This window comes from Pezoporus occidentalis, unplaced genomic scaffold (assembly GCF_034315485.1).
Source record: "Pezoporus occidentalis ecotype Australia unplaced genomic scaffold, CSIRO_AGI_Poc_V1 ctg5, whole genome shotgun sequence".
NCBI lineage: Eukaryota > Metazoa > Chordata > Aves > Psittaciformes > Psittacidae > Pezoporus > Pezoporus occidentalis.
The window spans coordinates 9561313-9586216 of record NW_026915835.1 but is presented as its reverse complement, the minus strand read 5'-3'; the positions used below and the strand labels follow the sequence as shown (position 1 = coordinate 9586216).

Sequence of the window (24904 nt, the reverse complement as noted above, 5' to 3'; positions counted from 1 at the left end):
CTATGGAGGCAGTAACCAGCAACTATGGAGAAACAACTTTTGTTACTCTCTGAAATAAGTGTGGCTGGGTTATGTCATCACACTTAGAGAAATCTATCTTGTGCTGTGCTAGCTCACTGTTAAATTTGAGAAATAACATTTAACCTTTTAACTTATCAAAGGCATACTAATTCTCAGAATTTCAATCTCAGTTGAAAGCTCGTTACAAAAACGCACACAAGATCTGACAAGTGAATTGGGTTTGGTTTACTGTTTGTCTGGTTTTGTTATTCCTTTCTTGCCATTAGAAAACAATCGTTAATAAATGTAGACATATTTATAGCATTTTAAGTATGTTTATATATACTACTATGGAAGGAAAATCAGCTCAATTACTTGAAACTCCACTTCCTGACTCACAGCATTATATGTATACATTACAAACAACCTAACAGTTTAGTTTCCCACTACTACCATCTTTTCCCAGTGTTTCCCAGTTTACTTATCTAAACCAACTCAGAATATATGTGCATTTCATAGAGCTTGTTCAAATGCTTAGTACACAATAGAATTTTAAAGAACAAGTCTAATACATTATTTATTTATCACTTAACACACTGCCACTTTCTTTTCAGTAAGTTTTGATCTCTCAATGGATGTCTAGTCCTATCATTTTCTTTCCCTACTCTCTTTAGCTTGAGTATTCTATAGATCTTCTTCACAGCACCTTTATAACACCCTCAGATTCTTGCTTCTAAATGTATAATTAACCACCCACAAAAACAGCATCTTTACAGTTGAAGTGCATGTTCATTCATTTTCATTCATTCATTCATTCATTCATTCATTCATTCATTCATTCATTCATGTGAGAATTCCCACATTCTTGGTTTAAAACCGCTCATTCTAGTATTGTCCTTATCCAAAGCACAGCGATGTATCTTGTGTTTTTTTTCTAGTTTATCTGTGTTTTCATTCTAGTATTGTCCTTATCCAAAGCACAGTGATGTATCTTGTGTTTTTTTCTGCTCTTTTCATAAAAATTTAGTGTCTTCTGGAATAAAAGGCCACACAGATTAAAATTAAGCAACAGAATTACCCCTTATTCTTTTAATTTGCTGATAAGTATATATCTTCGCTTATTAATAACTATCATTCCATAGTAACACATATGCTCATCACCTTCAGACACGCTGTGTATCTTTTGACTTAATGTAATGTGAAGACTCACGCTAACTGTAGACTAGGACTATACATAACTCTAAGGGTACTGTTAGGAAATTATTTTGCATGATGGTTCCTTTGTTGCTTGTTTTAGCAATCACTAACTGCAACTATGACTTTATTCCTGATCCACCAGTTCTCCCTGGGATACAGGGTACAGTATGTAAATAGCTTAATGTGATACAGCTGAAACCTAAAAATAAACAATACTGCAAAATTTTGAAATGGAAAGAAGGGAAAAAAAGGGTTAATAAAATCTGACCAGTTTGGATACCCACTTCAAGGTTCTTCTATTTGGAAGTGATTTTTACTGCTTGGAGGACTTATTAAAAGAAGATATATATCCCTGAACTATTTTTCCTGAAAAAAAAATAGCATGATACTACCTTGAGACATGACTATGTGAATTTAATTCATTTGAAGAGCATCAGAAAGACAGAAACACAAAGAGAAAGTGTCAGGAATCTGACCCATAACAGGGACATAAAGATTAATCAGTTTCATCTGTTTTCCTAACTAACAGATAAAGAAAAAACAGCCATAAGTACTTTCAAGCAATGTATGTAAAAGTATTCAAGATTTCAGTGGGTATGTATAAAACGGGGAAACTACAACAGGTGAAGAAGTTCAGAAACTTGTTGTTTAATAAACAAATATACAGTGTGACTCACTATGTTCCAATGTGCAACCAACAGACACAGGAGAGATTAGCTAACACTTCATGGAATGTCTGAGATACGGATGGAAGGCAGTTAGGCATCAAAATGTTTTCCTTCAACAACTTAGCTACATGTGTTCATGTCTGTATCAACCCCATATGAGTAGACTAAGACATATTTGAATAGTAATTATTTTGTTGTAATTTGCATGAGCAAGGTCCCTAGAACTCCAGTAGAGAATCTCCTTTTTTTTTTTTTTTTTTTTCCTCCTCATGGATAAGCAAGTCTAGGCTACCTATAGAGTTAAGTTACTCTTTCTATATATCAGAAGCTTAGAAGCTTCAGCTGAAACTCAAAAGACATTTCTGTTCATCTTTTTGTGTCACAGCCTAGACTATATTCTTTGCTTCATTGGCATATGTCAAATGTGTTCACATGGAAACACAAAGGCAAGAAACAATGGAAATCTAAGTAAACCAAACTCATTCTTTTAGTTTATGCTCAGGAAACCAATCTATTAATTAACTATATGTAGTGATATTGGCTACTTCTTCAGTGTAGCTTTTTTTTTTGGGTAGCTCCTGTTTATGGTAAATTGAAAAAATAATTGTGACTGTCATATGAATGAAGAAAATCAAGAGACCTTTCCAGAGTTCATTTTATGATAGAGAAGTGCTCGTATGTCTTCATACATGAAAAATCAGGTATACATACAAAATGAATGCATCTCTTACTTTAAAAAAAAATGGATATGAACTAAAAAGTGAAAGAATAAAGTAAAAATAAAAAGCATATGGAAGCCAATACACAATATACTGAAGAGCTGAGATTTATAATTATTAAAAATAAATCCAAGAGTATTTATTTCAGTTACTGACATAACTGATATAAAGAAGTATAAATAGCAACCTGTTTTTTTTTTCTGTTATAATTGCTTGCAAGTGTATACTGGAAAAGTGATAAAAAAAATGAATCACTTTCTAGGGTGATACTGTAATATATTTATTGGATGCAATCCAATGTATATTTACAAAAACATTATTTTAATATACTGTCATTTATATTTATCTATGCAACAGAAATAAACCTAGAAAATCTAACTTGTCAACCACTCACATCAAATGATCAACTAAAATATTAATGCAGATTTTAAAACGTCTAGGGTTTATAATATGGCAAGGAAATTACATAATTCTTAGCACATTTCTGAATTTTCCTAATCAGTTAAGAGGTACTAAAACCAGAACAGATAGCATGCTACTGTCTGTCTATGTATTCCTTGATTAAATCTACTTTATATGTACACACCCACATCTCTTAGAGCTTGTAACTAGACATTAAGTAACCAGAATTCACACATATTGTCCTAAGAGATGCATTTCTTAAGTGTCTGAATGATGTTCCCTCTGTCCAATTCTAGGTGAACAGTTTTAGGCTTTTCTTCCTACTCCTCTCCCAAGCAGCATGCATTCTCTCAGATTACTTCCTGAATAAGAAAGAACTGTCTTTTCTGTTTGCTTTAGAATGCTTTTTTTATGTGCTTTTTTTTTTTTTAATCATTATTTATTTATTTATTTAATCACTGAATACTGAGAGCAAAATTTAAGCACTAGAGAATTTGCTGTCCAGCTGTTGTGGCATAAATCAATATTTAAAAGACACGGTGGCTATTTTTCTTCCTTTGAAAGCAGGACTTTAGGTCCTGAATTTCTTGTTCCTTTAAAACCAGAACTTTATCAATGTTAAACAGAAACCCTAATATCAGTTTGTAGCCAGAAGCACTACTTCAGTAGTAAATAAAACAGTAATATACTTCAGTGATAAAGTAAACAAAACAGTAATAAAATTGTTAATTAATGTTTGACTTCTGTTTTTCTCTGGAGTAATTTCCAAGCTCTAGTGTTTTATCAATAAGGAGCTAATGCATTCCAGCTTCAGGGAAAGAATTACTTCAACTTTATTTCTTGATTTCACAAAGAGTTAGTATAAAAAACTTTAGTGATAGCTCACAAGTGCATGGATAAAGCTGGCCAATGCAAAGAGGAGTACCTGAAGGAAAATGCAACCTTTTTCATATTTTTCTTAGAGATAAATCTTCTTCTAAAATTCTATTTTCTAAGATACAGGTGGAACGCAGGCGTTCAGAATATCATCTTATTGCTGCCAACTTTTTATGCCTGGGGATTTATGAGCTAACAGATGACATAGAGTTTTGCTTTTGTATCCCTACTTTTCGCCATGAAGCTTTTAACTCTTTAATTATGTCCCAGATGCACAGTGTACTTCTTGACACCCTTCCCCAGTAGGCAGATGTTTCTAAGCAGATCTCTCTGTTGGGAAGGAACCTCCCTTGGGTTTAACACTGTCAAAGTGCATTAAGAGCAGATATAAAAGGTAAGAAGCAGATGTGCAGTGCTATTTCTGACACACTGTCCTTCTATCCAGCGTTTTCTATGGGTACATCAACACTAAGCCAACAGAATAAATCGTTAACCTGTAACCTCACCCAGTCTGCATGCAGTCTATTAAGCCTGTACCCCTGTGATTCACACTCTTGTGTTTACTTTGCTGCTGCATTTCTTGTTTCACTTTATTTTGCTCCCAGATTTACACTGTGCTCTCAGAACCAAAATACCAAGGTGAGGAGGCCTGCACTGGAGGGAGGGGAGGAGGATGCTGTGAGGGACGGTTAGTGACCTGACAACTTGTACGAAGAAAACAGAAGCAGCTCTTTTTCCCTCTGCCGCTTCCCACTGACAGCCCCAGAGCACATCTGCGTCACACACATGGGAGGGGGCGGCCTGGTGAGAGGCGCTGAGATGGATAGGAAATTGTACACTGACAACCTTGACAGCCTCACGGCCGTGATTTTTTCTTTCCCTTTCTCTCCTACGTACAGCGTATATAAAGGAGCTCCTCTTTCTGTGTGCCAGCTCTCGGCCTTTGCCACCCCAGATAACTGCAGGCATGGGACTCCCCTGAGAAACAGGATGGGAAGGCGGGAGGTGGAGACAGGCTTCCTACGACTTTTTCCCTCTGGCTGCACTAGGTCACAGATCTCTAAGGGAGGAAGAGCCACCTGCCTCCCGCTGTGGCTGCTGCCGCTGCAGGTCCTCGCCGGGCTGTGTAGCTCGTTTCCCCGCTAATCAGATTAGCGCGTCTTCTCAGCCTCTCTCACCCGCTCTTCCCTAGCAAGTGTCTGTTTCCCCTGAGAGATGTCTCTCATTCCTGCCTTTTTCTCCTCCCCTTTCCACTGATCACCATGTAATTCTCGTCAGCTCTGGGCATCTTTGTCTATCCCCCTTTCCTTCTGGGTGTCTACCTCCTCTCGGCCCCGTGCATCGCTCCATTCATCCATCCTCTCTCTCTTCACTGTTGTGTGCTCTCATCTCTCTCCTCCCGCTGGCTGCCACCCCTCGCTCTACAGCGCAGCGCTGCCCGGAGGAACCACCGCAGCTGCCGTGAGCGGAGCCGCACCGAGCTGCTTCTGAGACCGTCGTCGCCGCCCGGCCCTGCCTGGCCGCCGTGAGTCCCGCCTCAGCCGGCGCCCGTACCCTGACCGCCGCAGCACCATGTCCGGCTCCGGCAGGAAAGACTTCGACGTGAAGCACATCCTGCGCCTCCGCTGGAAACTGTTCAGCCACCCCTCGCCGGTGGGCGGCCCGGCGGGGGGCGGCTGCCTGCCACCCGACAGCAGCTTCGAGCACTGGGGGCCCAGCCAAAGCCGCCTGCTGAAGAGCCAGGAGAGAGGCAACAGCATCTTCTGGAAGAAATCCACCTCCTCCGCCTCCTCCTCCACTGCTACCACCGCCAGCCCGCCCAACGGGACACTGCTGTCCGCCTCTAGCCCCGGCGGGGGGCACGGGCTAGGGCACGGGCACGGGCCGGGGCCGCCGGCGCCCCGCACTGTCTTCTACGTGGAGTCCCTGGAGAAGGAGGGTGTGCCCGGCGGGATGGAGGTGGCTCGGGAGCCCGAGAAGCCCCTGGCGCCGCCGGAGCGGGAGGAGGCGCCGGAGGAATGCGCGGATGGAGGCAGCCGGGCAACAGGTGATGGAGGCGGACACAGGTAAGGGAACCGCGGCTGCTCCGGCGCAATCTGCGCGCGTCGGGGTGCATCGGGGGGTCCCTGCCCCGTGTCCGCGGTGGTGGGCTATCAACCGCGGGGTCAGCTACGGGGGTGGGGCACAGATGGGCTGGTATGCGGACATTTTTGCGGGAGGGTGGTGGGGCTGAGGTTGAAAGGGCGCTTCCATTTGTAATGACAGGGTTTGGGGGGCTGAAGGGCTCCCCGCCGCGCGGGAAGGGCGGGCGAGAGGCTGCCCGAGGGTCTCAGGAGACATCGGGCATTCGCGGCGTCGGGGTGCCGTGGGCAGGGGATGCTGCCGTTGCCCCGTCCTACTGCTGTCCTGCCCTTCCTCTGCCCCTATCCTGCGCTTTCTCTGCCTCAGCTCCTGCCCTCGGGGCTGGCCTGGGCAGACGCGTATCTCAAAGCCGGTGCTCCGCGCTGGGGATCGTTACCACTCAACTTTCTCAGAAGTTCATTAAAATGCTAGCGGGAAGTGGTGTTCTGAGTATTGGGACTGCAGGTGAAAAGCTCAAAAGTAAAAACGTTCGCTTTTGCGGAGCTCAGCGACTAAATCGTGTCACAGCCTACCTCAGAGAAAATTATTAGTTTTACTAGTCATCAACTGAGTGACTCCTGAGAAGATGTGAAAACAAGCAAGACACATCCAGGTGCTTGTGTCTCATATGAAAGTTCAGTTAATGTTGGATTGCTTTTCTTTCTCAGTCCTTGTCCCCTCTTCTTCCCCCAGCCCAAACAGAAATTAAAATCATTAGAAGGAAATGTAGCGAACACAGAGCTGTCAGGAATACTGTGACACAAATAATCCTGAGGATGAAATGCTTCATTGCTTTAACTCTGCTTGCCCCCACCTCCCCATCGTTAAAATAATTGCATTTTCATTTCCCTTGTAATTTACTACTTTTTCTATAGAAAAAAGAAAAAAAAGTATAGTTCTGTTTCTAAGCAGAAAAGAATTGTGTTCTTTATATTGGTAGTAAAGCATATGGTATTAAATATTATATTTTATTTGATAAGGAGACATCACTGTTCACGTGTTTGTTTTTAATATAGCTGTAGATTAATATACATGTGCGTTAAGCCTTTCAGACAGACCTAAAAGAATATATAGAATATATTCTGTACTTGAAACTCATAAATTGTTTTGTCAGTTATCATAGTTAATTTAATAGAAACTACATGCCTTAAAGAAACACAGGATAGCTGATGAATGAATTAGGTAACGTTTTTAAAGGAAAAGCAATACTGAAGTTTTCATGAGCATTGGAAGTTATTCTGAACAACACGATGCTTATTATAGGATTCTATACAAATTGTTACTGAAATATAATACATGACAGGTAAAACAAAATTACCTCTTCAAGTTTTCTGAACTGAATAGAAGAGGTTAAAAACTGGCACAAATATAATCTCATTCTATAGATTTTACATTAGGTATGTCACAGATCTGAGAATCTTCAGATATCTGCAATGCTGACAGAAGCTTACTGAATTTTAATGGCACCACTTAATTTGTCCAGAAGAATTGTCTTGCTAGGATGAAATTCCTCATCAAATATATATTCTGTGCTGATATATATCTAATTTATTCTTACTGCTGTTTTTTTTTTTTTATAATCCATTTGTTCCATGTTCTTCATTCGCTGCTACTGAAGCTACACACCTAGTCATCAGTAGCTACTCATCTTGTTGAAGAAATATGCTAAAATTGTTCAGATTTAGAATGACTAAGACAGGGAGATACCATTTTATTATTAATGAAAATGCCACCTTTTGAGATATTTAAATGAGATAGTTTTAGGGTCTGAGACTTTTTCTTTTTCCATCCAAGATTCTTTCATTTACCTATATGAATTTTGAATGCTGTGGCAAGAGGTGGTCAAGTGATGCAGAAATGTCAGTGCTGTGCTTGAAAGCTCCGTGATCCAGCAAACTTCTAATGCCCTTGCAAGTTATGTCTCACTACTTCTGTAGAAATTAGTCCTTTTATAAATCCCAAATGCCATGGGAAAGGACACTTTCCACTAGACCAGCTTGCTCAAAACCCTGTTCAACCTGGTCTTAAAAAATTCCATCCAGTTCCAACCCCCTGCCAAGGCAGGGACGCCTCACACTAGACCCTGTCACTCAAGGCTGTCCAACCTGGCCTTGAACACTGCCAGAGGAGCATTCACAACTTCCTTTGGCAGCCCATTCCAGTGTCTCACCACCCTCACAATAAAGAACTTCTTCCTTGTATCTAACCTGAACTTCCCCCATTGAAGTTTGAACCCATTGCCTCTTGTCCTATCACTACAGTCCCTGATGAAGAGCTGCTTTCTGGCATTCTTGTAGGCCCCCTTCAGATACTGGAAGGCTGCTATGAGGTCTCCACGCAGCCTTCTTTTCTCCAGGCTGAACAGTCCCAACTTTCTCAGCCTGTCTTCATACGGAAGGTGCTCCAGCCCCCTGACCATCCTCATGGCCCTCCTCTGGACTTATTCCAACAGCTCCATGTCCTTCTTATGTTGAGGACACCAGAACTGTACCCGATAACTCCAAGTGAGGTCTCACAAGAGCAGGGTAGAGGGGCAGGATCACCTCCTTCATCCTGCTGGTCACTCTCCTTTTGATGTAGCCCAGGATATGGTTGGCTTTCTGGGCTGCAGGCAGACATTGCTGACACATGTTCAGTTTCTCATTGACCAACACCTCCAAGTCCTTCTCCACAGGGCTGCCCATTGGCATTAAGAAGAATGAAAGGCTGGACTTCATGCACGACATAAAGTACTGACATAATGGTTCTACATTCCATTTTGCATTTGTAAAAGCAAAAAAATGTTTTAAAGTTAACAGTTAATATTAAATCACTATTTGATTGCATGAAATTGCTTGAAAATTTGCATATCAAATTGTTTTAGACCCTGTATGACAAATCTGACAACAACTACATTAGATAGTTAAACATAGATTCTATTTTTATCTTAATTTTGTAAGAAAAAGCTGTTAGAAACCAAAATCTGTACGCTGAATTTACAATTCATATTTATAAATCAATCACAAAAATGCTTGGAAAATATCAGTGGCTAAGATTTTCTGTATAGCCATTCGCTATGAGTTTTTAATGGAGTTTATCATAATAGCTTATATCACATGACATTAATCATCCCTCAACACGAGAAGTATTCACTTAATAAGCAAAAAGTTGGTATTTTCTTTCCTCGTTCCTCAGGGAATGATAGTATGCTTTGCTTGGTTTACACTGTCTGAATCCTATGAAAATATCATTACTCATGAGCTCTCAGCACCGTTCACCACTGCACCCAGTACGTGCGTCATAGACTTCATGGGTTTATCTTTACAACTGCCCTGTTTTACAATGGCGGGCTAAGTCAGAGAGAGATATAAAAGCAAATAAAGAATTTAATTGCTCATTTCAAAGCATATAGCTTTTTTGTCGTTCTACTTTCTGTGTTCTCAGTTGCACCCATAAGTAATGAGCCCTTCTGCAAACCAGTTCCGGACTCCTCTGGATGCATGCAAGAGGAGTAAGGAGCACAGGATTCAATAAATGTTTTGTTTGAGAGGTAACTCGAAGTAGATATGCCTAGTCCATACAAAACAAGCACTGACAGTGAGGAGGTCTTTCATAAAACATACAAGCGTTTGAAAAATCAGCTTCTGAAAGATGGCAAGTCCTCCCACCATTAGATACTGTTTAACAGTATACTGTAAAGCAAGAAGTGAAATGACTGAGTACCGTGCCCTTCCTACACAGCAGTTTCACACTCAAATCTTGCTTTGCCAGAAAAAGTCATGAGGAAGGAACTTTTTCTACCATTCCTGTCAAACTGTCAGTGGGAAGCAAAAAATTCAGTATTAATGGGAATCCAAAAGGTTAAAAAGTGAGTGCATAATTTTGTAATTCAAACATTAACTGAGCAATTTAGTTGAGAAGTCTCTACACTCAGAACTATTTATTTAAATTAAATAATTATTTGATAAGAAACAATAATGATCAATCAATAAAATCGAAACTGTTGGGTAAGCATTTCTTTTGTATTTTTCTGTTTTGATTCTACAAATATTTTATTTTATGCTTTTGATCATTAATCTCTCCCACTTTCAGGTCTTCCTCCTTTTCTCTTAGCAGCCTACCACCTTGTGGTTAGGACAATGATATAGAAGGTTACAAGTTTGAAACTTGTCGGGATAAGCAAGAATTTCAGTGCAGTTTTCTAATTTATTAAGAAAACATTCTGATAATTTTAGAAAATGTCAATAACATTGCCATCAAAATTTAGAACTTGGTATACTGTTCTATGTGTACCTTGTCTCAAGAGAGGATCCTGGGCTCTGTTTTCTAAGTAAATGAAGTTTTCTATTTGCAGCTGTGACCTTGGTACCCGAGCTTACAAAAAAGGGGGATCAAGACAATCTTCCCGTCTGTCCTGTAAACTCTCATATCTTTAAGTATTTTCTCAACTGAACATAGAAATTGTTCAACTCAATGCCTTTCTGAGGTGCTATCCTCTTTGCATTATTTAAATATCAAAATATGAACTGTGGGTACTACTGTGATAGCCAGATCCTAAAATTAGGTACTGTAGATGCCAAATTTGTAGCTGTTTACATTTCCCATTGACTTGGCTAACTAACGGCTCTGTTAGCTGTGTTCTGTTAACTGTGCTCTGTTAAGAATGTAATTTAATGCTAGAGGTGGAATATAGATCACACGATTCTGCATTTCTAGGTTATGGAACCAGAAGAGAATAATTAATTTTTCTTTACCATGAGCTGGCTTTTCCTCAGTTATAAAACTTTAAAAAATGGTTACTTAGCTTCTATGCTTTTATACTTACGCTTTTGACTTTCATAAAAAAAAAAAAAAAAAGAAGCAGGGTTCATGCATAACACAGAACACAGACCTTTTCCTTCCGATGTACTGGTTAATTCTCAGAGGATGCATGTTCTGTGCCTGGGATACAAAAGAATCTTGTGATAAAAAAATAGTGCATGATCATAGTGAGACTGTAGGTACACATAGATGGAATTAAAGTCACAAGGAAAATCTAGTTCTGGAATTTCCTGTGTCATCTTCAGCTTTGCTATCTGTAGAACATCATTTCTAATGTGGGTTGTTTAGGGTTTTTTTGGTTTTAACAAAGGAAGAAGAGCAACACACATCATTTCATGTGCTGTTACTTTTTGCATCCACCACTTGGATGCAGGGCTGAAACTTGAGAATTCACTGTATATATCCCACTGCCACTTCAACTGACAGAATAGCTAATGGCAAAAGGAAGTTGTTGATTTTTGTGTGGATAATTGCAACAGTGATTGTATACTTCCTATGCAGAAAGATTGGAGTAGATGATAGCTGAAGGGATAGCAAGCCTTCAGAGTCTTCTGCTGCATTTGCGAACCTAGTAGTAAGGACAGACTCATACACTTTTCTTCTTGGTGCTCCCAAACTTACTTCCTTTTGTTCCATCCTCTTTAAGCTCTTGTCGTCTTAATTATATGCTCGCTTTCTGGTTCTTATTCTTTTTTCTCCTTTCCACAGTCTCAAACTCTTTCTGACTGCACTGTTCAAATCATAGGTTCCTTGCTCAGTGTTGTGAAACTTAATGTTCCAGGTCACTAAAAGAATCACTGTCACACGTATTATCAAAAGTAATTTTAATAGAAATTTATGAATGTGTGGTTCAACTGAATTTGATGGCAAGGTTCACTTTGTTACATTCAGAAAGAGTTTGTGTCAGAATTGGCAATGATTTATATGGGATTGGGTTAAAGTGATTTTTACTGAATTGAAATAATGTGTATGGAAACCAAAAATACAAAGGAATAAGGGAGACCTTCGTTGAGTCATGAGGTTTAGACTAGACCCTTCTTTATAAACAGAGCCTAGGTGCAGCTGGATCTAGTCCTAGTCTTAGACTTTGACAACACTTTAAGTTTAAAGGAATTTAAAAGGAAACTGAGGTAGGGGTTTTGAAAGTGAAAAGTGTAAGGGAAACGCTCCCATTGAGTCACAAGTTTCAGATTGGAACCCCTTGCTTCCTGAACTTCCTCTTGGAAAGAGCCTGAGTGCAGCTGGACCCAATTTTAGTCTCAGACTGGTCAATGGTTTGTGTCTAATGAAAGAAAGGGAATAAGGACATCCTCCTGTTAAGTCAGGCTCAGCAGTCAAGGTTCAGACTAGACCCCCTGGCTTTGGAGAGGAGTCTAGGTGCAGCTGGATAAAGTCTAGTATCAGACTTGGACAATGGTGTATGTCTAGAGGATTACAAGTGTAATTTAGGAGCAGTTTGTGTTGTTAAAATGAATAACGAGATTTCTAACAGCACTTGGATATTGAAGCTAATATATATATATTTAAAATTAAGTATCTAAACTAAAACAACATACCAACATGGAGATACATGAATATATAGATGTATATACATATATACATGTACATATGCTAAAAATTTCACTCAGGTGCAGTGAAAAGTAATATACTCACATCACCTTTCTCAATACTCCTCAACGGACAAAAGGTTGAGTGTCAGTGAGCAGCAATAACAGCCCAGGCAGATAACCCCCTGTTTCGTAAACTGAGAATTTACTGACTCTGAGAGGTGTGCCACTTGGAGGGAGGTGACTGGTCCCAGCCCGCTTGGGTCCCAGAGAGCTCACTGTCTCTTGGGACTACTATTTATAGGGTCTTAAGATGATTTGCTTTAGTCAGTAAATTTTCATCTTGGTCTCAAATCTTTTCCAGGGAATGAGTTACCATCTCAAAAGAACTCCTGATATGATCAGGGAATATGTGACCTTCCTAATATCTGTGTGGCCGTTCCCACCTTTGTTAGGCAGTTACAGTTAATGGTCAGGGGTGTCCAGCTGTCTAGCTCCTTGCATTTGGGCAAAGTGTGGCCTAACAGTAGCTGCCTGTGCAAGCAGAGGTGTCCAGGAAAGAGGAAGGGAGGGGGATGCACCATTATACTCAGATAGTGTTACTTATTTTACTGGCTTCTCTTAAGATCTGTCTCCTTGGTTTACTCAACAGGTTACGTACTGTAATGCAGAACTGTCTATTCTTTGCTGTATCGTGTGCTAGATACTTTCACAAATCAAGTGCAATTGTCCTATAGTTCTTTAACAGCTTGTCTGATCCCTCATTCTGCTGTTTCTCTGTCACTAATTCTTGAATTTCAGTATCATTTACACCTTCCTCTGACTCATTTGTTGGTTTTAATAGAATTTGAATAGAATTACCATTCCTATATTTTCTCTCCAGCTCCTAGTTTTACTGTGTTTCTCTGACCTGTTTCCTCAGCCATTGCCAAATTGATGATACCATTTGCTATGTATAATGGGTCAGTAAGACACGTAAGTTTGAGTATTTCATTCTGTCAATGATGAAGATTTATCTTATCTCTTTCTTAGATGAATATTTTTGAATAAGGTGAATTGTCTTCTGGACATGCCTGTTTCTCTTCACTGAGTGTAAGAGTAGTCTAAAGTGGCTAGTTCAAATTTAAATGTTCAATTTAACTGTTTAGTGTTCAGTTAAGTTTGGGAAAATGAACATCATTTGGAGTCTACATTGCAAATTTAACTGCTTTAAAATTATAGAATTGAATTAATTAAACACATTGTCATAGCATTAATAAAGAGTGTATCTCTCATCCTAATAAATGTAGGGGTGCTGCTTTGAAACATTGACCCACTAAAATCACTAGAAAGCAAGATCTGACAGTTAATTTTGTTGTTGTTATCCCTGTACTTCAAATATTAGCTAAAGCATTTTTTTTTCCAGACTAATTTTCAGAAATGCTTGCACTGTTTTGCTGGAATGTTTCCAAAAGATTCAACATGAAGAAAACGTTTGGCAGTGAAAATATCAGCTGCACAGAGAGTGGATAAATCAGTAAAATACTTCTGAAACTATGGTTGTCATACAGGTAACATCAAACAGCATTAGAAAAGGGAAATGCTGTTCAGCCTTTCTGTAGTAAAAGCAAAAGCACATACAGAGAAGAACAGCTGGAAAATCTAATTGATGTTGAATCTGTAGGTAAGCCTCCAGAAATAATGTTGGCTTGAATTTTTTTTTTGTCTTTGTTTTGTTTTTGTTATTTTTTTTGTGTGTGTGTGTGTGTGTGTGTGGGGGTGTTTGTTTTTTTTTTTTCTGTTAGAAAACAGTTTTCTAATAATGGTAATATCAATATAGATAGGTCTGTATGTGCACACAGACATCTAATCTGTATCATCAGTGTTTTTATATAAACATCATAATGCATATATATATATAAAAATGGGATGTATGTATACATTTTTTGTGTGTTTATGCATATACACATAGCTTTAATCTTTAGATTCCTACACAGTTATTAATAAATAAATTGTAGTTGATTTTCCTTTGCAATTTTTGTGATCAATAAAGTTCACTTAAATGGTATAGATGAAGAAAAGTTAGAGCATATTGCTTGAATCTCTGCTCGATTCAGAATTATGCTGCTACGTATAGGTTAACATGTTCTTAACACATGAACATTGCCTTTAATAGCTGTTTCTTACCCTTGTGACACATTTTCTTTTTATATTCTGTTGCAAGTGGATTAAGGGATTTCTCTTTTATATCTCAAACTTGCATTTTTTTAGGTGAAATCTGCTTCTTAAATATTATACTATGATGTTTTGGCAGAACTTTGGAGTTATTTCCTGCTGGTGTTTGAACAATTTTTTTAAAATATGGGATTGGGGACCTAAAATAATCTATTTGCACTAGGGAAATAGTTAGATGTGTCCCATTAAAAGCTTCAAAAAGGAAATCTGTCCTGTAAAAAGTTGAGAACTGCTGCAGCTCCCACAGCAAGCTAAGTGTGTAGTCATCCTTAGTAATACTGAATAAACCCCAAACTAAGCCCCCAATCCTAAACTTTAACAAAAATATAATCTCAGTAGTGCCTAAATTTTTAGATTTTTATTTCAAAAAGTCATAACTTACCAAGAATTTAACCCACAGATCCAACATATTAAAGTATTATGATTTTACATTAAAATGTTCAGCCTTTTATAACATTTGGATTTGCATTTTACACCTGTTTTTACCCTTGCTCTCACTCTAACCATATGGAAAAAGCAGCATCGTTTTGACCTTATGATATCTTTTTGCTGCTATTGTAGTGTTGCTTTGTGCAAAGCTCAGAGAGAAACCCCAGACCAAATCAAATCAAAGAGCACAAAAGATCTTTCTATATGAACGGGTATAATCACACATTTATATCTTCTTTGCTGAATGTAGCCCTGGAATTGAATCCTGTTTTGGCTCCTAATTGTTTCTAGTGATTCTTAAGCTATGTAAGTACGTAGGTGGTTCATACTTATAAATAGGGTTCAATATGCAACAATATGCAAAGAAGGAAAACACAGAATGCATATCTAATGAATTGTTGTGTTGTGTGGTTTTGTTGAAACTATTTGCTACTGGAATATCTTATAGTTTATCAATGAAGAAGTTATTTCAGAACATAGAAATTGTCTCACGTTTCTTGGGCAAACGTTCTAAGTATGGAGAAAACATACAGAAAGAACAGCCCCGCTATATTTGCAACAGTGTGTGGTGCTTCAGATATCAGCTTTCTGTTCTTAGACTTCTGGCTGGCTGTGGAGATAGATTTTTTTATGCTTTAGACAAGTTAGGTGCATCACTAATTCAGGCCCTCAGGCCTGGGTCACTACTTTTTCTCAAATTCCATGTTATTTCTCTGCTTATAAATTGGACTCAAGAATAATATTAGCATACATCCATTCATTTTTAATCTCCACATGCACTCAAACATTTTTATGCATGCAATTGAATTATGAACATTTGTGTGTATCAGGAAGATTATTTCTATAAAATTATTACATAATTTTACAAAATTATTACATAATTTTATAGTACTAACCATCATGCTAAATGTGTACCTTCTGTTTGCAATGTCTAGTGGCTTTATTTATGCAAGTTGATTTTTATTTTGTCTGTTGTTCTGCCTTAATTTTTATTATTAATCTATCCACAATCATAACTTACTCTTTATGTTAATTATCTGAAATTCAGATTAAAGCTACCCCCAAATAAATGTGTCCCCACTTACCCCCCTGAAGTGTCTATAGTAAGCAAAACTTCAAAGTATGAGATTCAAAACAAGGAAGGTGGGAGGAGAAAGGAAAGGAGAGAGCAGTAAATAATATAGAATAAACAATTCCTAATATTTCAAATTAGTCTTCCATTGGCAGACACAAGGACTTCAAATCGCTGCTACATTTCAGAACATCTTTTTGATAGAAAAAGCTTCAATAGTTGTTTGTTAATCAACAATACCTTCACCATATTTGATTATAATTAATTCTCCTGAATTGACTTTTGCATATCTTGTCATTTTAATTTAGAAGAGTAATGACTTTATTTTGAAAAGGTAATAGTCTTTGAGAGTATTGAAATTTAGATGAAAGTGAATGCTTCTGTGCACTGTTCATCTGCAGTGGAAGTGGAATTTATGAAAACTGCTATAAAAGGTATGTAAGAGGAAAGCCTTGTTCACATGCAAAAGGTAATGAAAATAGTTCTATCAGTTGGACTTCTTCATATATTTCTTCTGGGCCCAGTATTTTCACTGTAGTCACTAATGAGTAAATAATAAAATAAAGCATGGGCTTCTTAAAAATAAAGATGGAAACAGGCTTAGAGGTTTCACCAATATGTTACAGAAGAGAAACAGAAAGAAAATAATCTTGAAAAAACAGAATAATCAGCAGAGATAACCAGTGGGATCAAATGCCTAGATATCAGTTCAGCAGAAGTTTTGCTGTTAGTGAAGAACAAGTAAAATATGAGGCAACAATGCCATGCTGCTGCTAAAATGTAATCCTGGCATTATATGAACAGATATATAGCCTGAAAAACAAATAATTCCTCTGATCAGCTTTGGTAGAGCCTTAGATGTACTATATTGTTCAGGACAGTCAAGACAAGTACGGGTTGTCTGAAGAAATTAAGAAATTCCAGGAAAAAAACAAACAAAAAAACAAAAACTAGAATTTTAGAAAACATGTACCAAAAAAAAATTGCCATAGTATATCTATCCATATCATCTATATCCATATCATCTATATCATCTATATCTATATCATCTATATATCTACATCTATATCTATATCTATCTGTATCGTCTATCATCTATATCTATATATCTATAGCATCTATATTTATCTATATAGTGGGCCTATAGGGATATATATCTATATCTATATATAGGGGGCCTATAGGGATGTTGGGGTTGGACTATTCATTAGGCACTTTAGGGACAGGACAAGGGGTAATGTGTTAAAACTTAAACAGGGGAAGTTTAGATTGGATATAAAGAAGAAGTTATTTAATGTAAGGGTGGTGAGGCACTGCAATGGGTTGCCCAGGGAAGTTGTGAGTGCTCCATCCCTGGCAGTGTTCAAGGGCAGGTTGGACAGAGCCTTGGGTGAGATGGTTTAGTGTGAGGTGTCCCTGCCCATGGCAGGGGGTTGGAACTAGATGATCTTAAGGTCCTTTCCAACCCTAACTATTCTATGATTCTATGATTCTGTATCTATATCTATATCAACATATATAATTTTTTTGAAGAGATTTTTGCGATAACATTCTTCTGCTCTTCCTATGAAAGGAATGTAGGGAAAGACTTGACTTAAATGATTTAAATTACCCAGGAGATGATCAGTAAGAAACTGATTCTACAGATATTGATGCACATGAACAGATTTCCTGGGTATGGTGTGGACTATTTGATGTGTGAACTTAGAAGAATATGTTAGACCAGAGTTTTTCAATTATGACACATTTAAGCATGTGTCATTTAAGCCCTCCTGACTCGAAGAAGTAAGTGCATTAAATAATCTCTCACAGTCTCTATCAGTCAGTATCATTCCATGAAAAGATTGGCTACAGATACTGACAAAGAGTTAAAAAAAAGGTCTAACTTTTCATATGGGGATTAAAAGTCTTTTGTTATCATCCCATTTTTACAGCATTCTTTGTATATAACTCTTATAATTTAAGTACATGCATCTCTTACATTTTATGGCGTCCTTGTTTAATTTGCTCTTCCACTACAGTACTGTGGTGTGTCAAATCTCATGACTATGCATAACCAAAATCAGTTCCCACCATGTTAGGCATTTCACATACACATATCTTAAAAAGCTTAGAGTTTAAAGAAATAGTACTAATTGGAAGTAAATGCCAGTATTATCTGTTGATTTTTGGTTTTTGTTTTTTTTTTAAACATAACACTGAAACAAAAATAACTGAAACATATATGGAAACTTTAAAAACTAAAGAAGCTGGTTTGAGTCTGAGTCCCTAAAGACAAGACCCTTTATCTTTTACAAATAGATGTTGTAAAATAAATTCACCCACAGTATTCATAAAAATGAAGTTAAAGTGCATAATCAAAACTTGTGTGTTTAGTTCCTCAAACTCTATAATTTTAATTATGTGAAAATTTATGTTCTTTTCTACACACCATCTTCATTGATATGCCCCAAATAAGACAATTCAATCTCATATTTCTCATTATATAATATAAAAAGAGTGTAAAGAATATCACTGAGTCTTTGCTTCTGGAAACAAACAGTGAATTAGATACAAAATAGACTTAAAAGTAGTTTTGAATAGTTTCCTAATAGCACTAAGTATTCTCTAGTGCCACTTGTCTCAAGCCCATCTAAGTTGGTATGTTGATTTCTCTTCACATGACACTGTTTTCATGACAGGCTTCTGGCATTACTAAAGGAGTTGTAATAATACCTTTTTATGTCCTAGGCTCTTAATCCTCTTGTTATAAGAGAGTACAAAGAATTAAGAGTGTAATTCACAGAATCAAACATGGATATATAGTCAAGGAGATTGCTGTCGAAAGCGTCCTGTTACCTTTCTGGTGGTGTTTGGGAATTATGTATCAAAAACAAGACAGAGAGTAATTAAGAAAGGAAGACATTTGCCTTGTTTTATGAACCCTCATCTAAGAGGCTTCCTTCTGAAGGAGAAATTAGTTGAAAAGATTCTTTCCAAATACTTACACTGTCCCACATGACATCCTTGTCTATGAACTGGAGAAGACATAAATTTGATGGATGGACCACTTGGTGGATAAAGAATTGGCTGGATGGCTGCACACAGGTGCAGTCAACAGCCCAATGTCCAACTGGAGACAGGTAATGAGTGGTGTCCCTCAGAACTTGGTGTTGGGGCCAATCCTGTTCAACATCTCTGTTGGCCATATGGACAGTGGAATTGAGTGTGCCCTCAGCAAGTTTGCCGATGACACCAAGCTGTGTGATACGCTGGAAGGAAGAAATGCCATCCAGAGGGACCTTGACACACTTGTGAGGTGGGCTGATGCCAACCTCATGAAGTTTAACCATGCCAAGTGCAAGGTCCTACACCTGGGTCAGAGCAATCCGAGGCACAGCCACAGGCTAGGCAGGGAAGAGATTCAGAGCAGCCCTGCAGAGAAGGACTTGGAGGTGTTGGTTGATGAGAAAATTAACATCAGCTGACTTCTCACAGCCCAGAAAGCCAACCGTATCCTGGGCTGCATCAAAAGGAGCGTGACCAGCAGATTGAAAGAGGTGATCCTGCCCCTCTGCTCTTGTGAGACCTCACTTGTAGTATTGTGTTCAGTTCTGGTGTCCTCAACATAAAAAGGACATGGAGCTGTTGGAGCAAGTCCAGAGGAGGGCCATGAGGATGATCAGGGGGCTGGAGCACCTTCCGTATGAAGACAGGCTGAGAAAGTTGGGACTGTTCAGCCTGGAGAAGAGAAGGCTGCGTGGAGACCTCATAGAAGTCTTCTAGTATCTGAAGGGGGCTATAGGGATGCTGGGGAGGGACTCTTCATTGGGGACTGTAGTGATGGGACAAGGGGTAACGGGTTCAGACTCAAACAGGGAAGTTCAGGAAGATATAAGGAAAAAGTTCTTTACTGTGAGGGTGGTGAGACACTGGAATGGGTTGCCCAAGGAAGTTATGAATGCTCCACGCCTGGCAGTGTTCAGGGCCAGGTTGGACAGAGTCATGGGTGAGACGGTTTAGTGTGAGGTGTCCCTGCCCATGGCAGGGGATTGGAACTGGATCTGAGGGTCATTTCCAACCCTAACCATTACATGATTCTATGATTCAGTGATTAAGAACTAATACAGGTGTTTCTTAAATATTTTGTCAATGATATGTCTACTATATTATATATTCATTTCCTCGGGCAGGACACAAGAACATTTTGAAAAGATGAGTAAAAAGTTTCAAGATACAGAAAACTAAAAAAAAACCCTAAGATTAATTAATCTCAAGAATTAATTTTACAAAGATTTTTTTTTCTTTTTTTTTTTTTTTCCTGCAGACTCATTGATGTATTGCAACAGAAGCATACATAGGCATATGTTATTTTGCAAGTGAAGTCAATAATTTCACTCTTCAGGGGTGTGTTTTTCTCTCTCGCCTGTTTTCATAGTCTAAACAGAGCTAATAGAATGATTACTGTACTGTAGGAAAAGCTCAAATATACCTCAGAATTGTTATTTTGGTTTGCTTTTTATATTAGGATAGGAAAACAGCAGTTGGAAAAACCCCACCCAACAGATCATTTGTGCATTCTATTACAAGCAGATGATAGGTGCTCTGACTAATATTATGTAGGTAATATTGTCTGCTAAAAGTTTTGAAGAAAGTCTGATTATGGCCTAAATTAAGCAGAAAAATACCAATATGTCTTTTTTTGTATGTATTAAAATATGAAGAATCTGTGTATTTCAACATATGCACAGTTATATGTTTCTGTGTATATAAATATAGATAGGCAAGCCAGGAAATCAGGAACACTATTCCAGAGTACTACTGCCTTTTTATTCAAATATCATGTTTTGTTCATATGTCCTGAACTCTGTGGTTGGGGCCACAACACTGTAATAAAACTTACATTTCTGCACATTTCAGCCTATTGAAATGCCAAGTAGATGGGTCCCAGCTTCTTTTCTGATTTGTATTTCTTTTTTTTTTAATATATTTTTTCATTGCTTCATTTTCTTTTTTCTGGAAAAAAATACAAATAATGGTATTGCCTTTTTGTCTTTTTATAATAATACTAAATTGGAGGAGACCCTGGTGCAGCTCAGAAAAATACATTTCCCCTTTGCATGCAGGAGAAACTTAGATAAGATTCCTTACCATTACGATAACAGGCAGTCTTTCTGCCAGAGACTGAATTCCAGCATCATTTTAGAGTAAGCAGAAACTGTAATTACTTCTTTTCCACTTTCATAGCTGTTTTTCTCTTCAGGAACAGAACACTGTTAAAAACTTAATTAAAAAATTAACCAAACAGAAACCTCATGTCATATACAGCAGACAGATCTCAGAATATCAAAACTCAGTCTAAAGCTAATCTAATGTTGTCCTGGGTTCAGCAGTAGCAGTCATTTTTCTCCTTCTTGGTAGCTGGTGCAGTGCTGTGTTTTGACTTCCAGCCTATGGCCACACCACCCTGAAAACGCTCGATCTCGTCTTGATCTCAGAAGCTAAGCAGGGTTGGGCTCGGTTAGTACTTGGATGGGAGACCGCCTGGGAATCCTGGGTGCTGTAGGCTTCCCATCTTCCCACATTACCCACCAAGTATATCCAGGTCCCTGAGTAAAAGCAATCCCACGAGTGGGTTTGCCTTTACCTGAAGCAGGAATAACCCAGACTGTCTTCCCCAGCAAATTCTTCTTATGCACCACGGGAACTTTGTCCCCTTCTACAGTGTGTAAAAGTTCTGACTGGGCTGGGCCAGCCCTGTTGGCAGCTCCTCTGGTGTTGACCAACCAGGTGGCCTTTGGTAAGTGTGTATCCCAATGCTTGAAAGTTCCCCCACCCATTGCTCTCAGTGTAGTTTTTAACTTCCCATTGTACTGTTCGATTTTCCCAGAGGCTGGTGCGTGGTAGGGGATGTGATACACCCACTCAATGCCATGCTCTTTGGCCCAAATATCTGTAAGGTTATTCTGGAAATGAGTCCCACTGTCATGGTTTAAACCTTAGCCAGACAGCTTGTTCACTCACTCCCAGTGCGTGGTGCTGGGCTGAGAACAATCGAGGTCCCCCCCCCGGGGCTCTCCCCTTCCCCGCTCCCAGAGGGATGGGGAGGAGGATCGAACGAGTGCAACTCCCACAGTTTGAGACAAGAACAGTCCAGTAACCAATGTACAACACAAATGACCACTGCTACCACCACCGACAACAATGATAAGAGAAAATAACAAGGGAAGAGAATACAATACCACCCGCCAACAAACGAGTCCCACCCAGAAGCCCCTGTCCTTCCGTGCAACTCCCAGTTACCCCCCACCCCGGGCATGACGTGCTGTGGTATGGAATACTTCTTTGGCTAGCCTGGGTCAGGCTCCCATCTTTGTTTCCTCAAGGCTTCCCCTCCTCCCTGGCAGAAAATGAGCCTCACAAAGTCCTTGGTCAGGGTAAACATCACTTAGCAACAACCGAAAACATCGGTATCACCAGCACTGTTCCCAGACTGGAAGTCAAAACACAACACTGCACCAGCTACCAAGAAGGAGAAAAATGACTGCTACTGCTGAACCCAGGACAAATGTAAAGACGACTGGGCCTCAAACACAGCTATTACTGATGACTGTTTCTGTAAATTATGTTGCGTGCCTTGTGTTTACTGTGCACATTTTTAAAAAATCCTTTAAAGTTAGGTGCATTTTTGTGAGTTCTCCTGTAAGTTTTGTTCCTCTATAATAATAGTCATCTTTTTTAAACTTATGGACAGGGTTGGAGTCTGGAAAATTTTCAGATGGCAGTGTGGAATTTTCAGAACATTATTAAGAAATGGATACATGGATATATTTGGAAAGCCAAAATGCAACATGATAGGAATGTGAAGCAAGAGCTTCAGAAATAAATCTTTAACACCTTCCAATAACTGTATTCCTGATTATTTATTTTATTTGGATTTGTTTTATTGGGGCCAACTATATCTTATTAAGTTTTAAAAAAATCAGCAAATATAAAAAATAAGTCAAAATTTAAAACCTATGATTCATGTTGTAAGAAGTGATAATAGAACATAGAAAACTTATAAAATTCTCTAATTTTAAGTCCCTGATTTGCTTTATCTTTCAAATTGCTTTTCATGCTGATTTGTATAATGATGTCTTACCTTTAAGCACCTTTTAAATGAGTCCTTCTTATAGACAGTTACTTTAGGCTTGTTTGAAAATTAGTGGAAACTAATATGTGTTAAATGCGATCATTCTATTCTAATTCGGTTCAATGTGGAAGGGTCATTCTGAAAAGAGTGTTAACAAAAACTAATAGTAAATGGTTCAGATGAATGTGTTGAATTTAGGTGGCTGAGAGTTCTTATTTACTAATTTATGAATTCTGGTTTATGAAATCATCAAGGCTTTGTATACATTGTCAGAGCCTTAGAAAACTGTTAATCTCAAAATCACAGTATCACAGTATCACAGTATGCTAGAGATTGGAAGGGACCTCGAAAGATCATCTAGTCCAATCCCCCTGCCAGAGCAGGAACACCTAGATAAGGTTAAACAGGAATGTGTCCAGGCGAGTTTTGAATGTCTTCAGGGAAGGAGACTCCACAACCTCCCTGGGCAGCCTGTTCCAGTGTTCCGTCACCCTCACTGAGAAGAAGTTTCTTCTCAAGTTTAAGTGGAACTTTTTGTGTTCCAGTTTGTACCCATTACCCCTTGTCCTATCACTGTTTGCCACTGAGTAGAGCCTGGCTCCATCCTCGTGACACTCCCCCTTTATATATTTATAGACACTAATATGGTCACCCATCGGTCTCCTCTAAACTATAGAGACCCAACTCCTTCAGTTTTTCCTCATAAGGGAGATGCTCCACTCCCTTAATCATCTTAGTTGCCCTGTGCTGGACTCTCTCCAGCAGGTCCCTGTCCTTCTTGAACTGAGGGGCCCAGAACTGGACAGAATATTCCAGATGGGGTCTCACCAGGGCAGAGTAGAGGGGAAGGAGGACCTCTCTCGACCTACTAACCACCGCCCTTCTAATACACCCCAGGATGCCATTTGCCTTCTTAGCCACAAGGGCACAGTGTTGGCTCATGGTCATCCTGTCGTCCACTAGGATCCCCAGGTCCCTCTCCCCTACACTGCTCTCTAACAGGTCGTTTCCCAACCTATACTGGAACCTGGGGTTGTTCCTGCCCAGATGCAGGACTCTACACTTTCCCTTGTTATATTTCATCCAGTTATTCCCTGCCCAACTCTCCAGCCTGTCCAGGTCTCGCTGGGTGGCAGCACAGCCTTCTGGCGTGTCAGCCACTCCTCCCAGCTTAGTGTCATCAGCAAACTTGCTGATAGTACACTCAATTCCCTCATCTAAATTGTTGATGAATATATTAAATAATACCGGTCCCAGTACTGACCCTTGAGGCACTCCACTAGTTACAGGCCTCCAACTAGACTCTGCCCCATAGACTACAACTCCCTGGCTTCTCTTCTTCAGCCAGTTAAATCCCATGAAATGATTGATGAGATGATTACAAGCCCAGTGGAAAAAGGAATCTCTATTTTGTCATTAATTCTGAGATCCTCTTTTAAAGAATTTTTCCATCATGTGAATATTTTTAAAATGTGTACGTTTTTGTTGATGTAAGTTCTTCCGGGTGTAGTTATCTTACTTCATTAATTTTTTATTATTTAGTCTTCTACATTTATACAGGCTTGGTATATTATTGAAAACAGGCCAGAATTAAAATAGAAATCATCAGTTCTAGCTGGATAAACTTTGCAGTATTTGTAACCTTTTTAACAAATATACTCACTCGGTCTTATATTGTTGTTTATAGTTTACTATAAATATAATACCTCAACATTTTGTTTCCTATTACTGCTGATAAGTACTCA

General features: G+C 38.8%; 1 protein-coding gene and 1 non-coding gene across 2 annotated transcripts in view; both read left to right on the top strand.

Moving 5' to 3' along the window:
* Window positions 1-5365: 5365 nt before the first annotated feature.
* Window positions 5366-24904, top strand: part of KLHL1 (kelch like family member 1) — a 205440-nt gene continuing 185901 nt past the window's right edge. Inside the window, exon 1 of the mRNA XM_062636870.1 lies at window positions 5366-5928. Coding sequence (XP_062492854.1) covers window positions 5435-5928 — 494 coding nt within the window. The 5' untranslated portion in view covers window positions 5366-5434. The remainder of the gene's footprint in view (window positions 5929-24904) is intronic.
* On the top strand, window positions 21474-21593 carry LOC134173184 (5S ribosomal RNA). The gene has a single exon (XR_009968156.1). It is a non-coding gene; the product is annotated as a 5S ribosomal RNA (ribosomal RNA).